Consider the following 20,199-nt stretch of genomic DNA (forward strand, 5'->3'; position numbering starts at 1 on the left):
ACCTGGCTGCATTCACACACCTGCATTCCATCTACTCGTCTGCCCCAGTACAAGAAACCTGGTTTCAGCTCCACTCACCGACAGATTAATTTTTTGAAGGACTTCGTACTATTGGGAAATAGGGCTAATGGCAGAGGTCTGCGCTCTCCGAGTGCTTTTCTAGTGATCAGAATGTTTCCATTTTATTATGACATGTTTTTAATTTTTTAAAATTTATCCAGGTAATAAACCATGACACCAAACAACACAAACACATACAAACAGATGTTTTTATTCAGATATAAAAAGACAAGTATACATTAATGCAGTCTATATACACTGTTCAAAAACAATCATAAGAAATCTCTGGATTGCTACAAAATCAGTGTAAACATTTTTTGGTTGGTCATTTTATAAGTCTCTGAGATGAGACAGAAAAGAGTGCACAGAACTTTATGTAAACAATGCACACTCACAATCCCTCTCACTGGATATAACACTGATAGAAACAAAAATACACATAGAAATATTAAAACATGTAAAGGCACTGTAATAAAGCAATAAAAGACAATTAAAAAGAGATTATGCTTCTGTCATTGATTATACTTATTGAGTTTTTGCTGGCAGACAGATCACAACTTGTACATTTAGTGCAGTTTTTCTTTGTCTTATATGTCAGTTTACCTGTCCAGGTGTACCACAGTACCACTCACTGCATAAACCTGTATACCATTATCATATCTGCTGATTCGGACACTAGGTGGCAGCACTGCTACACTACACAGACTGATCCACCTTCATGTAACTGAACCCGAGTAAGAAAGTGATGAACATGCAGTTGGAATTTGCTCAATGTCACTTCGATTACAAGGTCATTTTCCTGCTGATAAACACAAAATGAGATTTGGGAAAACAAATGATTCATTCAAGATGATAGATCTGATACCACTCTGGTGCTTTGACTATGACTCTGACTGGGCATTCACTACCCTTTAGTGCATGCATCCACACAGGAACACTATGCTTCAGTGATGACCTGCAATCAGAAATCAGTTGCCCACCTTGTATGTACACAACAGCCCATACATCATTTATGTGGTTCTCTTACAGTGGCATGATATCCCTGCATACTATACCATGCATCTCTATCAGCTTTTCCCCTCACATCTTCATGAGCATGCTTTTTAAAGAAACATTAGACCTTGTGGGTTACCATCCAGATCAAGGAGATGAGTGAAAAGTGAGTAGTGACGTGTAATTTCTGAATAAGCTGGTTCAAAGTGCCAGGGGCTCTTTAATGGGAATGATGGGAACTGAGTGAAAATGTGTGAAAGCTGGTTGCCTTTTTCCCCCTTTTTCGTTGTTTACAGACATAAAAAAAATGGTACCAAATGAAACACCATATGAAAGCAGAGAGGCTGGTTCTTATCACTGGGCTGAGCCAAAAGATCTAGATCTCTTAAAGGAGCTGGAATACCCATCACTCCAAGCGAGGCTGGATGGATATAAATTGATTGCCAGTGATTTGTAATCCCCACAAGAAAGCCTCACAGCTGACAATGCATATAAGAGTAAAAACCAAGCCATCAAGTCAAAGGAACTGCCTGCAGAGCTCAGAGACAGGATTGTTGCAATGCACAAATCTGGGGAATGTTACTAAAAAGTTCTGCTGCACTGAAGGGTCCCTTGAGCACAGTGACCTCCATAATTTTCAAACGGAGGAAGCTTGGCACAGCCAGGACTCTTCCAAGAGCTGGTCACCTGACAAAACTGAGCAATCAGGGGAGAAGGGCTTTAGTAGAAGAGGTGAGTAGGACTCAAAGGTCACTCTGGCTGAGCTCCAGAGATTCTGAGTGGAGGTGGGACAAAGTTTCAGAGGGACAACCATCATCACGATCCTCCACTGATCTGGACTTAAGGCAAAGGGGCTAGATGAAAGCCTCTTCTCAGTGCAAAACACATGAAAGCCTGCTTCAAGTCTGCAAAAAATCCACAGCAAAGCCACAGAGGAGAGGCTTCTGTCTAGCCATCCTGCCATTAAGCTCAGATCAGTGGAGGGCTGCAGTGATGGTTGTCCTTCTGGAACTTTGTCCCATCTCCACACAGGATCTCTGGAGCTCAGTAAAAGCAACCATTGGATTCTTGGTGACCTCCCTTACTAAGGCCATTCTTCCCTGCTTGCTCAGTTTGGCTGGGCCAGCTCTTGGAAGAGTCCTGGTTGTGCCAAACTCAGAGAGAGTTGTGTGCCTTTCCAAATCATGTCCGATAATTCAATTTGCCAGAAGTGGACTCAAATCAAGGTGTAGAAACATCTCAGCAATGATCAAGAGAAAGGGGAGGAACATGAGCTTAATTTTAAAGTGTTGTTGCAAAGGGTCTGAAAAATGTCAATCTGATGTTTCAGTATGTTTATTTTTAATAAATCTGCATGATTTCTAAAATTCTGTTTTACTTTGTCATGATGAGCTACTGAGTGTGGATTAATGAAAATGTATATATATATCTATTTTTTTACCGTAGCATCAGTCTGCAACATAACAAAATTGAAAAAAAAGTGAAAGGGGTCTGAATACTTTCTGAATGCACTGTAAATACTGTAGTGTGGGACAACAGTTCATACTTGTCCCTATACAAATAAACAAATGAAAGACAAACTCCCATAGATTTGTTTGATCTTGAAGCTTGAAGAGTCTACGTTAAAGTCAAAGAGTGAGTGAACCTTTGGTGTACTGAACCTTGGATCTTATCCGCTTTCATCTGGAACTGTTAAAACTTTTTTTTCTTTTCTTTGGTAGCTTCTAAATCAGCTCTGATCTCGGCGTATTACTTGTTTTTGTGAGGCATTTCCCAAAGGAAAAGCTGTCATGGAGAGTTAACCTCAATGGAGCAAGAACACAAGCTTTTTGAATTTTCATGGATTAAACATAAAAGAGCTAAAACAGCTAATTCCATCCAGATAAATGACTTCTGTGGTCATCTCTGTATAAAAATATCATTGCTACTAACATTATTAACTGACAAGATGTTCTCTTTTTCTGTTTGGCACATGTTTTCTCCCATTAACATTCTCTTTTATAAATAACTCGCACTAATGAGAACAATTCTGACTGTTCAGCCTTTGATAGACAATACTGTGATTGTCTGCCACCAGCATTAAACACGCCACCTTTGGTACTCAGAGTAATTCTGATGCAGGTCTCTCATGAGTCCAGGTAGATGGAGTAGATCTGGTTGAGACAGCGGTCAACGCCTCCAGTCTGGAAGAGGAAGCTGTCATCTGAGCAGGGAGTCATGAAGTACCCGCCCCCTGCCTGACCCTGCAGGTCCTGTAACAAGTCAAACCCTGAGGAGAAGTGGCACAGCGTAAGTTTCTTTCAATACTTGCATTGCAGTAACTGATGGTGAAGCACTGCTTGGAGTAAAAACCTTTACTTTGAGTTCTGGATGTCTTACCTACAGAATGAGAGGAGGAGGAGTTTGTGAAGTAACTAGAGGGTTCAAATCCTCCATCACTGACTGGTTGAGCCTCCTTTTCCTCTCCATACAGACATCCTTAGAGACAAAAGATGAATTGTAAGGACACCAAGGATAGATCATACCAGCAGTGATGAGGTTAATGATGTTGTAGTACCTTGCTGCTGTGAGAGAACTTGTTGGTTGCTGTAAGTTTTGTTGTAGCTCTGCAGTGGGACGTTTGTTCGGTCTGAAGTGGAGCTCACCGGGCTGACGTCAGCAGCCATGAACAATGATGACTGTCTGTTCCTGTTGAGAGAACAACAAAGCACTATTATTAAATACTTTATACACAATACATCAACATAAGCAGCTGTGGAAAATGTATGTGCTTTACACTCATCGACCACTTTATTAGGTATACCTCTTCAACTTGTCATTAATACAAACAGCATCAGAATGGAGAGGAAAGGTGATTTAAGTGACTTTCTGATTGCTTCATATACCATCCTGCATTCTGAGGTGCAAAACTGCATAACTGCTAGTTAAGGAGACCTGCATCTGTGCCATGCGTTGGAGCAAAACCATCAATTTTATAGTAGTAGTTCATGAGGCATGTCAAAAAGATGCTTAGAACTGAGACACAGAGCTGCAGCTTGTTGATTCAGCACACACTCCTCCCTTCCTGTGTCTACGAGGAAAGTCTGAGGCAGACAGAAAAGCAGTAAAAACCCCAGAGCAGAGCAGGCATCAGTTTCGACAGAATGACATTAATCAACACAGAAGCAGAAAAAAAAGGAGGAGTTGGGGTGGAGGAGGGTTGCAAAAAGTGGCTTGCAGAGAGAGCAGCAAAGCATAGCCAGGCCAGAGCAGGTGAAATATGGCAGCATAAGGACGATTAGCCAAATAGCATGCTTAGAGCGAATCAGCTGGCTGTCAGCTGATGAGGGCTTGTGTGAGATCAGCTGATCTCAATTATATGGCAGTACTTGACTCCTTGGCCTGCCTGAACTAACGCTATATGCTCAAATTGTTTGGTCAACATTTACAACTGATATAGCCAAAATATCAGCTATAAGTATTGGCAGAATTTTTTCAAATCTGCCAATACGGTGCTGATAATATCATGCATCCCTAACATTTAGTTCCAGGACCTTCTCTCCAAAGATGCTAATTAACATAACCTACCTGGGATTTTAAGCCCTGGTGGAAACAGACAGTAGTGAGCCACAGGAACCATTTAGCTACCTGAGGAAAAGTTCTAAGAACTAAAATTTCAGGGTAAAGTTAGTAAAAGCCCCTTCAGGGTCCTTTTGCATTCTATTTTACAGCCCCATCTCCCATAGTTCCTGGGCCTTTATAGAGTATCATTCTCTGAGCAGGGATTTTTTAAAGAGAAGATTTCTTACCCCATAGCTATATTTAAACCCTGTCCTCAAAATGCACAGAGTTCCTCAAAAGGTTCCTAGTTCTTGGGGGAAGTACCTGCTGTTGAAAAGCATATTTTGCTATTTCTTTCAGTCTACTTGAACTTTTAATTCCTGCTGAACTGTCTAAGTTTTCCATCACAAAGCCAGTGTTTCTAAGCACAGACTTGTGAACTGTGCTTCTCAGCAAGGAGCTCTTGTTATTAAATGAAAAGGGTGTTACAAATAAATTTCTAGTGATGTTACAGTTGACTAGAGGAGTGGTTCTTAACTGGTCTAGCCTCAGGACACATCAACAACTCCAGAATGAGAAATCATGACCCAATTTCTGATACTTCTCCACCAATCAGATTTATTAAATAAGAAATAAATAGCACAGTTTGGACTTCAGATGGTAAAAAATACACGGCGGGACAAAGGGGCTGAGCAAACCAAGTGCTTAAATACTTTTGACATTATTTTTAGGGATGCACAGATATTTGTCCAGACCAAACTTAAGTACAAGTACTTATATTTGAGTAAGCTACTCACCCTTAATAAGCACAAATATGATTACTTAATAATACCATAACTGTTCTTAAAATTATTTTGAATGTTTTCATTCTCTTCTACTTTTTCAACCTCGTTTATGTTTAAATATCACCAAACTGCAGATAAGGCTCAAACTTTGACTACATACTCACATGAGGCTTACATCAGGCCTTAAAAGGATACCGAGGACAGGCCTACTGAAAGTAGCTCTGCAATCCACTTTCAAGTCCTGACACACAATTAAAAAAAACATCTGACTAGAAAACCCTACAATTAAAAAAACAGCACAAAAATGTTCCACACACCACTTACTTTGTGATATGATTCACTTTCAGTCAGTCCTCTTTCTTTCAGTGTTTGAGGGGTTTTAAGATCCTGACTTTTAGAGGATACGGACAAAGACAACCAAAACAAAAGGGGTTTTAAAATCTGTTGTAGGCCTTTAGACATAGTGAAGTATTTTGCTGTCATTAATGCTGATTACTCTCATCAGACAGCTGCAGCAGCTGTGTTATCACACAAACTAATTAAAGCCGTGCACAAACACCACCGTTTATACATGGAAGTGTTTCTGTCTCATGGGGGTAATGTAGGCGGGCTGTAGCCATCGTTACGCTGAAAGAATGTGCTGACTGTGCACAAACACACTGACTCAATGTGGAAACGAGTGAGTCAGTGGAGCCAAGTCGACGAGAAGAAAGAAAGAAATGCAGCTGAATATTTCTCCAAGGAGATATGCAGCTGAACCCCCCCCCCCCCCCTCCTCTGGATATGGTATGTAACCCCCCCTCGCCCTCCTTCAAAGCGCTCGCTCTCAGCATTTCATGTGGCTTGAGAACTCTCCTGGATGATGTACCGTAGCATATTGGTCCCCGGAGAGTTAGATGGCCTTGGATTCTGCTGGACGGGTTTTACTGGGATTCATAAATAAGCCAGGCTTTGTCACAGATACTGATGGCTGCTGGCCCGAGCGCCTTCTATATTTGCATCTGACGGCTTTAAAAAAAACAGTAAATGTTTGGAGATTTCTTTACATATCTATCATTTATCATCCCCAGGTCTCTTTATTACCCATTTCCCATGTCAAATGCTATTATGTTTAATTTAACAGTCTCTGCTTTCAGTGGAGAAATACAATAAAAGCCAAAATTAATCAAAAGGACTTTTCTGAAACCCAAACTGATATAACTTACAGATGGCGGTGGCTTCCCAAGGTAATAAAAACCAGGCTTTGTATAAGATTATGTAAACACAGTAGGCTTTGATATAGTACGACTGTTCAAATGAATGTGCCGCGATGACTTCGAGGCCTAAGAATTCAGCAGTTCTCTGGATTCCCCCCACGTTGGCCCCACGACCATCAGAGCTGACCTTAACTATAAACAACCGTGCCTGTTCCACGGCTTACATTCTTGCGACTGTGCACCAACATAGCTAAGATGTTTGAGCCGATCTGTTGTTTCGTGGGCCACTGTGCCCAAACTTCTCTGATGTACGAGCTTAACAGTGAGCTCGGGCCTGAGGGGGCGGCTGTCAGCAGCACCTCAGGAAACTGTTCCTCTGATCTTATTTTACTGGCAGCTTTTTCTCCAACTTTATACTAACTAACCACAGCCAGCTGCCCTCCTCCTATCTGGAATGAGAAGGATCCTGCATGCAGAATTTAAGGTCTCGTATTTATATGCATGCAACCTTGCTTCAAATCCATGGCTGCTTTTTAATAGCAGCGTATTTTTTTGAATCAGAGCGGGTTTACCAAAGGTGCCAGCAAACCGATCTACTTTGGCAGAGGAGAGACGCTAGAGAGCTTCTGTGATACAGATCATATAGGATCATGTTAAACGTATGTAACACATATGGAGATTTAAAGTGATCTAAGCACTACTAATCAACTGAATGAAGAAACTAAAGCTCACTTATGGCATGTTAGAGATTCAGTAAACATAAAAATGTGTGGACACGTCAAACATTTCAGTTAAATTGGCTCTTTGGATCCAGTGTCACTCGAAGCTTCTGAAAAGTAAACTTCATTTCTTCTCTTTCCTTCAAATTCAATAATAACGTTTCTGTGCGAGAGCCATCGCGCTTTCTGAGAGACAGGCTGCTCCAAAAGCCAATCCATCTTCCCAACACTCCCCAACCGCAAAATACACAAACACTGCACATCACAAATACTCGCTGATGGACAAGCCTGAACGCGGGGGCCTCTGAATCCCTCAAGTATTAAATAATTAAAAGACGTTGAAATGGCTCGTCTCAGCCAGAGTAAACACACGCCTGGCTATGAGGTCAGAGCTCCATGCCTGCTCTGCTGCAGAGCAAAGATAATTTACCTTCACGTGTTTAACGTCTCGCTAAGTCGTTTGGGGGAAAAACAAATGCTCGTCTGGTATTGGCTTTGGCAGGCCATCTGTACTGCGGGCACCAGTGGGATTCTATGACATCCTCAGTCGCTATAAAGAGATGTCAATGGACGGATTGTGCAGAGCTGCATGGAAGCCTGGGCTGCAAACTCTGAAGAGATGGAGGCATGGAGATGCTGCACAAATACAGAGACAAATGGACTTAGACTGTATGTTAAAAGCCTTGTTATTTACTGGAATATGAACTTTACAGTAGATAGTTTTAGGTTTTTATTATCACTTTAGGCCAGAAGATGTCCTGTGTAATACTCCTTGATATACTATTAAATCCACGACTCAATAGTTCTTGAATAAGTGCTTTCAAGCAGATCACCAACTTTTGTTTTTTTCAGGGCTTCTTTAAGGTCTGCCTACAGCAGAATCAATATTAGGGTTATCAGTGTACATACAGCTACCCTTTCCTATCTTATTTTTACATAAAAGTACACTGAGTAAATAAAAAAAGAAAACTTTAAAACTTACAGTACTGTGCAAACTTTGAGGCATGTTTGGGACAAAAATTAAGGCTAAAAAAGCATGTAATGGTGAGTGGGTCCACCTGAGGGCACCACAGAGCAGGAAGGAGAATTGACACAACCCTGGTAGGGCTCTAGAAATCCTTGCATATTACCAGGGGCATGGGAGAATAATCTGTTGAGACAAACAAAGTCCACAACTAAGGACGTAGTAAGGGGTAAAGATGGCGATGACCTAGGATACCAACCGTGTGGGTTGTAGGGTTGCCATAAGCCCCTGGCCATTCTGTGAATGTCTTGAGGACCAAAGAACAGCCAGGAGTCTCCGGGTGTATCACCAGGGGTTAGAAGGTCCAGACAAAAGAGATGCCATCAAGCTTGACCTTGGCACATTGCCCCCTGATGAATCCTTAGCACCTTACATGCTTTAACTAATGCACATGATGGTATATTAATTGGTGATTGCAAATTCTTACCCCAAGAATCTGCAAATTAATTACAAAACATTTTGCAATGCATCAAAGAGTAACAAAACCACAGAGGTTCAGCTGAGGTCTACCTTCTCTGAAATACCACAGAACACCTTTAAAACCTAATGGACAGAGCTGGGAAAGGGTAGGAACAAGACAAGGCCACTCACTATTTTGTGCTATCCACATCAGTCACAACATCATTCAGTCTAGCTGCTTTTGCTGCTTCTATTTTTACTCACAATGTCATAACCTTTCAAAGCAGACTCACTGGCTGCTACTACTTAAGTTAATGGTCTTGAAAAATTGGGCGGTAACTGCTGAGCTCTGTGGGCGATGAAACTTGCACCAAATATGTCACCTGCCTTGATCAGCCAATAGAAAAATGTGATTACAACAGCCTGGGTTGAACCTGTAGAGGGCAGTCACTGTGCCATTTCTAACACAAAATATAGAATTTAGTACTTTTAATGTTGAGTTTGGGCCTAAACTTTTCACTAACACTAATAAATCCCCAAATACTGTACATACACTCGCTGGCCACTTTATTAGGTACACCTTGCTAGTACGGGGTTGGACTCCCTTTTGCCTTTGGAGCTGCCTTAATTCTTAGTGGCATAGCTTCATCAAGATGTTGGAAACATTCCTCAGACATTTTGCTCCATATTGACATGATAGCATCACGCAGTTGCTGCACATTCGCAAATCTCCTGTTCCACCACTTCCCAAAAGTGCTCTATTGGATTGAGATCTGGTCACTGTGGAGGCCATTTGACCACAGTGAACTTATTGTTTTGTTCAAGAAACCAGTTTGAGATGATTTGAGCTTTGTGAAATGGTGCATTATCCTGCTGAAAGTAGTCATCAGAGGACCGGTACACTGTGGTCATAAAGGGATGGATATGGTCAGTGACAATACTCAGGTATTGTGGTGTTGTGGTACTAAGGGGCCCAATGTGGCAAGAAAATATCCCCTACACCATTACACCACCAACCTGAACCACTGACACAGGGCAGGATGGATCCATGCTTTCATGCTATTTACGCCAAATTCTGACCCTACCATCTGTATGTCGCAGCTGAAATCAAGACTCATCAGACTAGGCAATGTTTTTCCAACCTATCATTGTCCAATTTGGGGGAGCCCATATGAATTGTAGCCTCAGTTTCCTGTTCTTAGCTGACTTGATTGACACCCAGTGTAGTCTTCTGTCACTGTAGCCCATCTACTTCAAGGTTTGATGTGTTGTACATTCAGAGATGGTATTCCACATACCTTGGTTGTAATGAGTGGTTATTTGAGTTACTGTTGCCTTCCTATCATCTTGAACCAGTCTGCCCACTCTCTGACAACAATAAGACATTTTAATCCACACAGCTGCTGCTCACTGGATATTTTCTCTTATTGGGACCATTCTCTGTAAATCCTAGAGATGGTTGCGCATAAAAAACCCAGCAGATCAGCAGTTTCTGAAATATTCAGACCAGCCTGTCTGGCACCAACAACCATGCCACTTTCAAAGTCACGTAAATCCCCTTTCTTCACCATTCTGATGCTCGGTTTTAACTTCAGCAAGTCATCTTGACCATGTCTACATGCCTAAATGCATTGAGTTGCTGCCATGATTGGCTGATTATCTGTTAAACAATTAAAGAGGTGTACCTAATAAAGTGGCTGGTGAGTTTATTCTTTTGTTTAATAAGTGGCCTGATAGTTTGGTCAGTCTCAAAGTAATTAACAAAAAATGTACAATAATGTAATCCCACCAGAGAAAGTGATAGGAACAACTGGGAGTAAGAGGCTATAATTTCCTGGTGCAGCGGAGTCGTGACATAAGCAAGCAGCGACAAGAGGCTGGTGCAATAATGCCAGAAGAGATAAGCGTGGATGCTGCTATAGCACCAGTTTTATCAGATTTCAATGACTTTTCTTCATTAAAAGAAGAACAAAGAACAGCATCGACTTCTTTTCTTTGCAGAAACAACGTTTTTGCCCTTCTCCCATCCATATTTGGCAAGAGTCTAATCGTCACGTGTTTTGTTGCTCTGATTGGCCTGTAAAAATGTGACAGACGGAATGTTCATTCAATCACCCTCCGAGTTTTTTTTCAAAGGCTCTGCCCTTTACCAAACACCGTCTACGGGAGGTTTTCCAGATGAATGTGTGAAACAAATCCAAAAAAATAAAAAAAATTTAAAGCTTGACTTAATAAAGACAAAATTACATCAGTAGTCAATTATTTCAGGGTCTGTTTGAGCACCATACTTATACAGTGTATAACTGAATAACAGTATGTTTGTGTTTTTTTAATATTGGGAAACTGATATCTTATTTACTATAAAATCCAACAGTGAGATGAACTTTACTTGCTATTTTTCATCTGAAAAGTTGTTTTTTTTATGCAGTGAGGTGGCTTGAAAACATGCTACGTTATAGAGCAGGCTAACATTGCCACTTTTTAACAGGTTTTCTCCCTTATTAGGTCCTAATCCTGCATTTAAAGAAAACAATGCTATGCTGTGTAGTTAATTAACTAAACAAACTAAGTACAAAAAACTCATCTGTTAAAGACAACAAATGGGCAGTGCAACTTTTGGGTCTGTACTTCACAACTATCACTGCTGTACTGATAATCTGAACAGTTTCTACACAGAGATGTAGAATCAGTACACAGGAGTCACGAGGTTCACTAGGTGCTGTTTTCCTCTTGTAGTACATTTGTAGTCCAGATGTATTGACCAGCTGTATAGCAGAGGATTTGGTGTTTACAGATAAAAAGTTCTGTGTAGCCAGCAATAAACAGGCTAAACTTAGTCTGCATTGATGTCGAATAGCTCCCATTGACAGTAATCTAATGATGATTTATTTATCTCTGTAAACAGATATCTGCATCAAAGTGCAGCTTACAATCCATTACAGATCAAACATTTAAACTTGGACCACAAAAGTGCTTGACAGTGTGTATAAAGCTTATCAGAGGTTAGATTTCCTCACTACCTGATACACCAGAAATGCTCAAACCAAACTCTGTTCAAACAAACTGTGTTCTCTTCTTTTTCTCTTCTTGAAAAAATTTGACTTTTCATTTTTCACAAAATTGCATCATGGTGTTGTCATTCTGGCAAATTGAATTTACCTTAATGTGAGAAAATCACATTACATTTCGGTTCTTTTACTGGGTTAAACAGCTGAAGTCATCAGATGAACACTGCTATTCCAAAGATAAGAGAAATGACAGCCTTTTCATTGCAGACGTAAACACCATATGGAAAAGGAAATCTTGCCTGGAAGTTGATTACAGCTAACTGCTTGTTTCACCCACACACAACAAAGATTTACCTGTTTCTAGTGGGAAATGTGTCAATCAGACGATGATAGATTATTGCTGATTGGTTCTGAGGTAACTGTACTGCTAGCTAGCAGAAGGGAAAACACCATATGAAGAAAACAGAATAAAAGAGCTATAGTACTAGACAGAAACTGCACATTGTAGACTTTAATGGAGTAATTTAAATTGTCAGCACCATGTTCACTACTGGAAATGTTCCCCACTGTCAGAATGCCATAAGATGAGGCTGAGAGTTTTGAATATCAGATGAAATCTGCTTTTCTATCCAGTAAAACCTATTGAGAATAAACCTTCAAACTTCAGCTTATATGTTCGAGGTTGAACCTCTATTAACTCCTCTGCCAAGAACCAAAGCCTATTTGAAAATAACTTGTGGAAACACTGGACAGTGTCATGTGAAACTATGCACATTATACACAATGTGAATATTATATATCATGTATTAAACCACAGAAATGTCACTTTGGCCCTTATCATCTCTCTTTTACAGGACAGATTGCTTTTGTTGTTTCTTTTGAGCCAATAAAATTTCATTTACAGGCAATTCTTTAGTGACCAATGATTTGAGGCTATATTGTCCAGAAAGTGTGGGCCTGGAGGCTGTCAGCTGTATCTTTTTAGTCTCACTTCTTCTTTTACACTGGGCTAGACAACATTTGTCTCAGTTTACAGTACACTAAGTTCTGTGGCCTCCAAGTCCCCAATCAGTGCAACCACAAAGCCAAAACTCCATCGCTGGTGATAATGTCTCTGGTTTATGCCAGAAGGCAACAGCTCACATCTCTCTCCGTCTATATGCACATGCTTGCCAGAAAAGAGCGACAAAATAAAAGCTTGGGCAGTTTAAAGAATACAGCTAATAGAAAATTCAGCACATGAAGGAAGTTTGTGGTAAAGACCAAAAATGTTTCACTTTAAGGTCAGTTTTCAGATCCCAAGAGGAGCTGCAAACATGGTCAGTTTTGCTATTTTTATCTTCTCTTCTAAGAAAACTAAGAAAACTGCCAAATACAAACATATTCTCCTCCAGGCCCATTGTATCAGGTTGGCAGCTACAGTCCAAGCAGTAGATAACTCAAAGCTCTGCCAAACACCACAATTGGTAAGTGGGAAAATATGCTTCTTATATTGGACAAACTGTATGTTTAAATTTGACTGTGGGCACACTGTTGAGTGAAACGCAGAGATTTCCAAGAAACACAGGCCAGATCATTTTCAAAATGATTCTTAAAAAGGATTTTCTTATTATTTAAATGTAATTGTTCTTAATTTTGTCTGAAATATAGAAAACAAGCACAATAGACCATATTTTCATGGTGGTCAAGCCCCTGTGACAACAAACAGGTTGTCTCAGATCCCAGGCTGTTGTCATATAAATGCTGAGATTATAGCTACTGTGTTTATATTGTTGTGTCCTGACTGAAAAGAAGTACAGAGACAATGGATCCTAGAAACTAGAGACGTTCCAATACCATTTTCTCCTTCCAACACTGATTTCTATACCAGAGCGCACCGTATCAGAATCAGTATCGAGTACAACCAGATAGCAGTGTAAACTCTCTGGACTGACTGTGCTGTGGAAAACTGGCGCATTATTTTTACCCTACTCCGAAAAGTCACCCAAGCTCCAGGCTCACAAGAGGAATAAAAAGTAAGAGTGTACAATTTATGGTTCAAAAGTTATTTAACTTTTAATAACCTGCATCACTTCCCAGCTTATACAACAATGCCAGTCTGTCTACTGTATAGGATCAGTGTCATCGCTGATACCAACAATCAGATTTTCATCAGTAATGGACATGTATTCGATACTGATATCAGAATTGGAACAACTGTACTGAAAACGCAGAGAGAGACAGAGGGGGATATATTTCATGCTCAAAAACATGAAATATTAGCTACCATCATAGCTAGTGTCAGCATTCAGCCACATTCAAGTCAGCGTTAAGGCAATCCTTAAAAGTGATCTCCAGATGTGGCGTCTGAAAGAACCGCCTGGACAGACAAACCGAAAACCCAAAAACATAAAAACTGTCTTTTACATAAGTTTAATATCTTTTATTTTAACCATCTTATTGTTGCATGGTTTGGAAACCTAAACTTGGCCAGTAAGAATTCTGGGTATACACAGAAAACCTGACATTAAATTTAATACTTGTACAGACTTTTTTCTAGACCCTCTTCAAACATTTTAAGACTCTATGGCATCTTCAATTTCTAACCCAGTACATTAACAACACAATTACACAATTACATGAATATTTTGTGCTTATAGTTAGACAACAATGTGACATCAAAGAACATTCCAGTAGTGTTTCCAATTGTAGTAGGTTGATCAGGATTTCTGAGAGAATTTTGAGATTAGACTAAGTGGGAAAAATACTGATACTATACTTATTTTCACTTAAGCAGCCTAAAAGTAGTTTAACCATTATCTAGAAGTACGTATTTACAAGTTTTGCACTGCTGTTAAAGCTTAAAAATTAAAAAACAAACAAAACCAAGGTACAGTTGCCCATTTCAGGATACTTAAAATGCTATTTCATTTCAATTTTAAAGCTTTTTAAAGAAAACAACCCTCTCGATTACCATTTAAAAAAAAAAAAAATCAAGACCCTGTAGTCTTGCACTTAAGACTTTTTAATACTTCTTAAAAGCCCTGATTTTGGCTAATTGATTTATCAACTTTAGTACTTTTTAAGACCCTGCAGAAACCCTGAAATTGTTGGCAAAATCTCAGAAAGCTGGCAGGCTGAGGTCATGGTGATTGAAGGCTAACGCTATACTGGATATTTCAAATAACCGCCTCAGAGTTTGACTCAGATCATTTTTTTAGGGGCTCCTGTGAGAAAAACTAAAAGACTAGGTCTCATTTATCCCCAGTTCAGTTCATTTACTCAATGACAACTGTCTGACACGTCCAAAGGATAGCGCAATCATGTTTGGTGTACAAACCCACAAGAGCCAGCCTGGACATGATGCGCTGCAGCAAATAATGCCACTGCCCAGTGTGGGCAGCCATGGCAGGCTTAACTGTTTTCCTGAGAGAGCATCTGTTTTGCCATCTTGGCTGCTGTAGTAGCAGCTCTGTTTGAAAGCACAGAAAAGGTTTAGTGCCATCTTCTGTTTGAGGTGCAGAATAAGTAGAAAGCTGCCAGTGAAATACCACTGCTCTAATCAGGTAGACTGTTTCACATATACATTGCATAGCATATGTCCTACATCCACTTTGGCAACAGCTAATAGTCTGTGTTCGGCCTTAAAAGAATCTCGGAGGGTGATTTGATGAATGCAGGTCAATCAGAACTATGGAACATGTGACATAGTGGACAAGCGCACAAAGTGAACTTGACACAGTAAGCGCTATAAGTTGCTAACTATAAGTGGAGCCAGTTGGTGAAACAAACTCATGCAGAAGCCAGTCAGGAAAGAGCAACAATACTAAGAGACTAAGAGACCACTAAGAGAAGCTTCAGTAGGATTCTTTGCCCTTTTTTGATACAGAAATGTTGCCCAGTTCTGATAAAACTGCTGCAATAGCTACATCAAAGCAGCAGCCATTGTTTACCAGCTTTCAGTAAAACTAAACCCCACCCATAACTACTGTAAACCCATGCACTAGACCTCATGTTCATCCCTTGCCTGTGAATACAATATCTCAAGAGCTCTTTCAGGGATTTTCTTTGAACTTTGCATGTATGTCCACTCTGGCTAAAAGGTAAAATAATTACATTTTGGAGGTAACAAGGTCAAGGTGAAAAACCGCCCCACCACTTCATATTTCATGAAGACTGCTAGGTGGTAGTTCTAGTGCAGTCCAATCTCTATCTGGATTTTTACTCTCCATTGTCTCTGTAGTTGCTGAAAAAAATGATGTAAATAGTAGTCAGAATCTCAACATTTATGTTTCAAATGACCTGGAATGTAACAGTAAGTCATGCTAACAATATTTGTGTTTTCTACCTTGATGGTGAAGTTAGCAAAAGGAAAAAAAGTATATCCGTACCAACTGGGCTGTGCTGCCCACAAACACTTCACAACTCAAAGTCAAATCTGTTTCAAGGAGCGATTGTGTGCAATGGCAGGATTGCTCAAGAAGCCCATGTGTTTACAGTCATGTTCCCTGCACGAATAAATAAAAGGCCTAATTGACTCTCTGGATGGATCCTCTTACTTTACATCTCACACTCACCCCTCTCTCATGCTGCTTGGGCTCGTGAGTGAAGATATTGGACTGTTGGCATCAAAGTTCCCCTCCAGGCTTGGATACCTGGAGCAGGCGTCTGCTGATGGAGGAAGAAACTCTGAATTTCCTCTGCTATGGACCGTGCTGCTGTTGGAGTACACGCCTGAGAGAAACACAAAGATTTATAACAGTTACATTTCATTAAATGTTTGCTGGAGTAGCCAACACTCATACAGGCTTGAATGGCTGCTCCTTAGTGGTCATTTGACCGGCTACAGTTGACCAACGTTTTAAACAGCTTTCAAGATTAGAAAAATTATTAGTATTAAAACAATTTAAGTCACTATTAAAACTGCAGCTGTAGCATATTGCAATTCTTCATTATTCATGTTTGATTACTGTGTTAAATTGTAATGTAAAAGAGCAACATTAATTGCCTGATTTATCTGCCAGTCAATTTCTTTAATTAAATAACACTGGAAAGTTTGAGAGCTCATCAATGCACATTCAACTCAGATAGAATTTTTTTTCCAACTTTCTGTCTAAATGTAAAAAAAAGCCATCTTGCCAGCAGATGAACACAAAATGCATTTAGCTTATTATTTTTTTATTGTTTCGATTATGTGGTTAACTGATTAATTCATCAGCTCTGCCCACAGAAATGATTGGGTCCCTAAAAGGCTGAGTAAATGCCATTTAATAATATCAGAATATGCACATTGGATCTGTCGTTATTTCTAGTGCATCTCCCAGTCCTGGCTACAATCAGTTTTGAAGAGGACTGAAAGAAATGATTGCATGTCTTAACGTGGATATCTTACTTTCAAAATAAAAGGTAAGCAAAGCTTAATTTCAGGATGGACCATGTATTTAATGACCTCCATGACATCAGAAAGCCTAACCTTTTTCCTTTTTTTGGGCCGCTTTGCAATTAATCAAACATTTTTTAACCATTTTAAAATTCACATTTTTATTTAAATAAGTTTAAATGCAAAAAGTTCACTAGTTCAACATATTTTCTAACTTACAATGAATTTTATGCTCAACTTAGAATTAAAGTGTTGCACCAGTTGACACAGTACACAGCTTCAATCTTACAGTGCTTCCAGTAGCTGTAAAGTCCTCTGTAAATAGAGTTGTCATGCTGACGATGTTTGAAAGGTAGGATAACTTGGAGGATGAGGAGGAGCAGAGGAATTTAGAGGCTGTTTGTTGTTGGACATGTGCTCTCAGTGATTCATCAAATCCCTCAGAAACGTTTGATGACTTTCTTTCTAGGGAATGCTCTTTCTCTATTAGCAGAGATGATTTTAACTCTCCAACAATAAAGTACAATTAAATTATTTCATGTTATTGACAGTTTGCCTAGTTGTTGTCACTCCTGTTAGTTTTCACTAGCTGTAGATGTAGTGTGTAGTAGGAATTGAAATATTTCAAGTACATTTTTGTATTTGTTTGTCAATTTACAGCTGTTAACAAAGATAATTTTAAGCTGCTCATCTGTTCTTAGACAATCTGGACTGAGAGACAGCACTGTAATAATCCTGGGTGAAAAAAAGGCTTTTCAAATGAAGTGAAAACATCATATCTAAAATAATAATTTTGGTTAGTTTGGACGTTACTGTAGTGTTTAGCTATGGTAGCAGATGGCGCTATTGTGATGTTCAGGTTTTACCTAATGTGATCCTCCTCAGCCACTATACAGAGCAGCTTTTATTGATTTTTCATGCAGTGTCTCAAGACATATTAAAGTTTCTGGTTAGGGTTAGGGTTAAGGTAAGAGTTAGGATACCAAAAGGCAGATGTAACAAAAAAACTTGACCTGAAAAACCTATAACAAAATGTAAAATAAAGCCAAGTAAACAGTTTGTTTACAGGAGAAAAGTTTGTCCTCCATGAAAACACTGTAATACAGCTAGCTAACACAGCTAAGGCACAAGCTGACCAAGCTACGCTAGCTATATAACCTACGTTGGCAACGCAACTCACATTACTGGCAAAGCTGAAGCTAACAAAGCTACATTATGTTATGCTAGGTTCGCTAAAGCTCACATAGCTATATTGTCTGATATAGTACTGTTAACTACGTAGCTAGTGCAGCTATGTTAGCTTTAGCTTTGTAACTACTTCTAAAACGGGTCTATACATAATTTAATCCTGGATTAGACCTCTGACCTCTGTTTCTGTTTTATTTATGGTATGTTGCTTGGTCTGTAATGTTTGCAATGTGGTTATTTCATGAATGTAACTGCTAGACTTTGTTTATGAATAAAGCTGAATTTAAAAAAAAAATGAAATTACATCACAACCATTCTGACAGAGGTGGCGTCTTACAGTAGTGGTCTGCAAGAGGGAGCATCTGAAATCTGTGGTCTGCAGCCAGATGTCTCTGGCTACTCTCTACTAGTTAATAAGAGCCTTACATCTCTGTGATGCAGCCAAACAATGACACAACTCTTGTACAACTTAACTAGTTTTAACAAAAGGTTTAGTGTAGACTTTACACCATAACTTCAGAAATAACTGAAGCAAAGCTGTTGCAACAGACCACTATATAAATGGCTAGCTTCAGATATTAGCAAGCCAGGACTACCAAGTCTCAAAATCCTTACCTAAAGAGCTACAGTTTATTCCGCTGTAAACTCTACTTATTTTGTTCTTATTTTTTTTAGTTCATGTATAAATAAGGCTTATTAACCAACATTTTTAGTACAACACAGTTATTTATAAACTACAAGCTAACTAACTAAAAATGCTAGCAACATGCTAGCTAAATGTAACCAATTTTAGTAAAGAAAAAGTAGAAGTATTTTCATCATACTGAGTAAACATGTTAAGAAAGGGCAATAGGTTTAGTTTATAATAGCATTGTAAAGGTATAATAGGTTTTTAAAAAAGTCTTAATACTGTTTCTATGTCAAGTGACACTGAAGCTAACAGGCTGCTGAAGGCTACAAGACATTGATTGTATGATGCTGAAAACATGTTTTTTTTGTGCATTTTCTTTTAAAGCTGTCAGAAATAGCTGCTTCCTATCAGCAGGGTTTTGAACACATCTTTGACTGTGGTTTGGAGGTGGGTTGATGATGATAGTATGTGTCACTATAATGCATCATGCATACAGAAATGTTCATACACAGTTTTATATGCTTGGCAGACGGAAATTTGTCTTCAGGCTAAAATGTTTGGCCATTTTTGATAAGGAGAAAGTCCTCTTGGGACATTTTCAAAATTAAACACTGACATACTTGTTTCACCCTGAATAAACATAGTGTAGTGTGCCGTTTGAGGTTTTCCCTCAAAGCCTGCTGGGTAAAACTGCAAGTAGTCTGAAGTAATAGACGTGGACAGCTCTCCTGGACACTCTCCTCTCTGGTTTGCCAACTGAGCCTCAGTGTACCTGACAGCTTCTTGATCTCGATTCAGCCATTGAAAGGGAAAGAAAAAGAGTTTGGCTGGAGAGCGGGTTTGGAGAAGTTGAAGGACGAGGGAGGGGGGCAACATGCCCGCAGTCAGTGCCCGGTAATTGGACAAGGTAAACACTGGCATGATGAGCTATCATCGAAGGAATGAGGAGGGAGGGGGAGGAAAAGGAGCAAATGAGGCCATGGGAGCAAATGAAAGAGACCAGGTGTTAGAGCAATTTTCTTTGTTTTGCTCACTTTAACATGTTGAAGGCAAACTTCCATCCTCTGCTACCATTTCATACCTGTGAAGTCTTCTAGACTCGGCAGAGGTGGGCTGCTTCCTTGGTGAGAAGAGGCAGAGCTGTGGAGATGCTGCCTTGCCAAACAGTCACTCAATATGTCTGATTCCAGCAATGTATGCACCTGAACCTGTAAAACACAAATTAAACACAATCATACTGATGACTACAACATTTTGTAGCACATTTGTTTTCACGTTGGTGAGCACGTGAAGATGC

At 39.6% G+C, this 20,199-nt stretch overlaps 1 protein-coding gene across 1 annotated transcript in view; it reads right to left on the reverse strand.

Moving 5' to 3' along the window:
- Positions 1–255: 255 nt before the first annotated feature.
- Positions 256–20,199, reverse strand: part of LOC121520510 (zinc finger protein GLIS1) — a 91,915-nt gene continuing 71,971 nt past the window's right edge. The window contains exons 5-9 of the mRNA XM_041803989.1: positions 19,984–20,110; positions 16,281–16,437; positions 3,611–3,741; positions 3,433–3,531; positions 256–3,322 (exon numbers count right to left, since the gene is read on the reverse strand). Coding sequence (XP_041659923.1) covers positions 3,180–3,322; positions 3,433–3,531; positions 3,611–3,741; positions 16,281–16,437; positions 19,984–20,110 — 657 coding nt within the window. The 3' untranslated portion in view covers positions 256–3,179. The remainder of the gene's footprint in view (positions 3,323–3,432; positions 3,532–3,610; positions 3,742–16,280; positions 16,438–19,983; positions 20,111–20,199) is intronic.

Source organism: Cheilinus undulatus, linkage group 13 (assembly GCF_018320785.1).
Source record: "Cheilinus undulatus linkage group 13, ASM1832078v1, whole genome shotgun sequence".
NCBI lineage: Eukaryota > Metazoa > Chordata > Actinopteri > Labriformes > Labridae > Cheilinus > Cheilinus undulatus.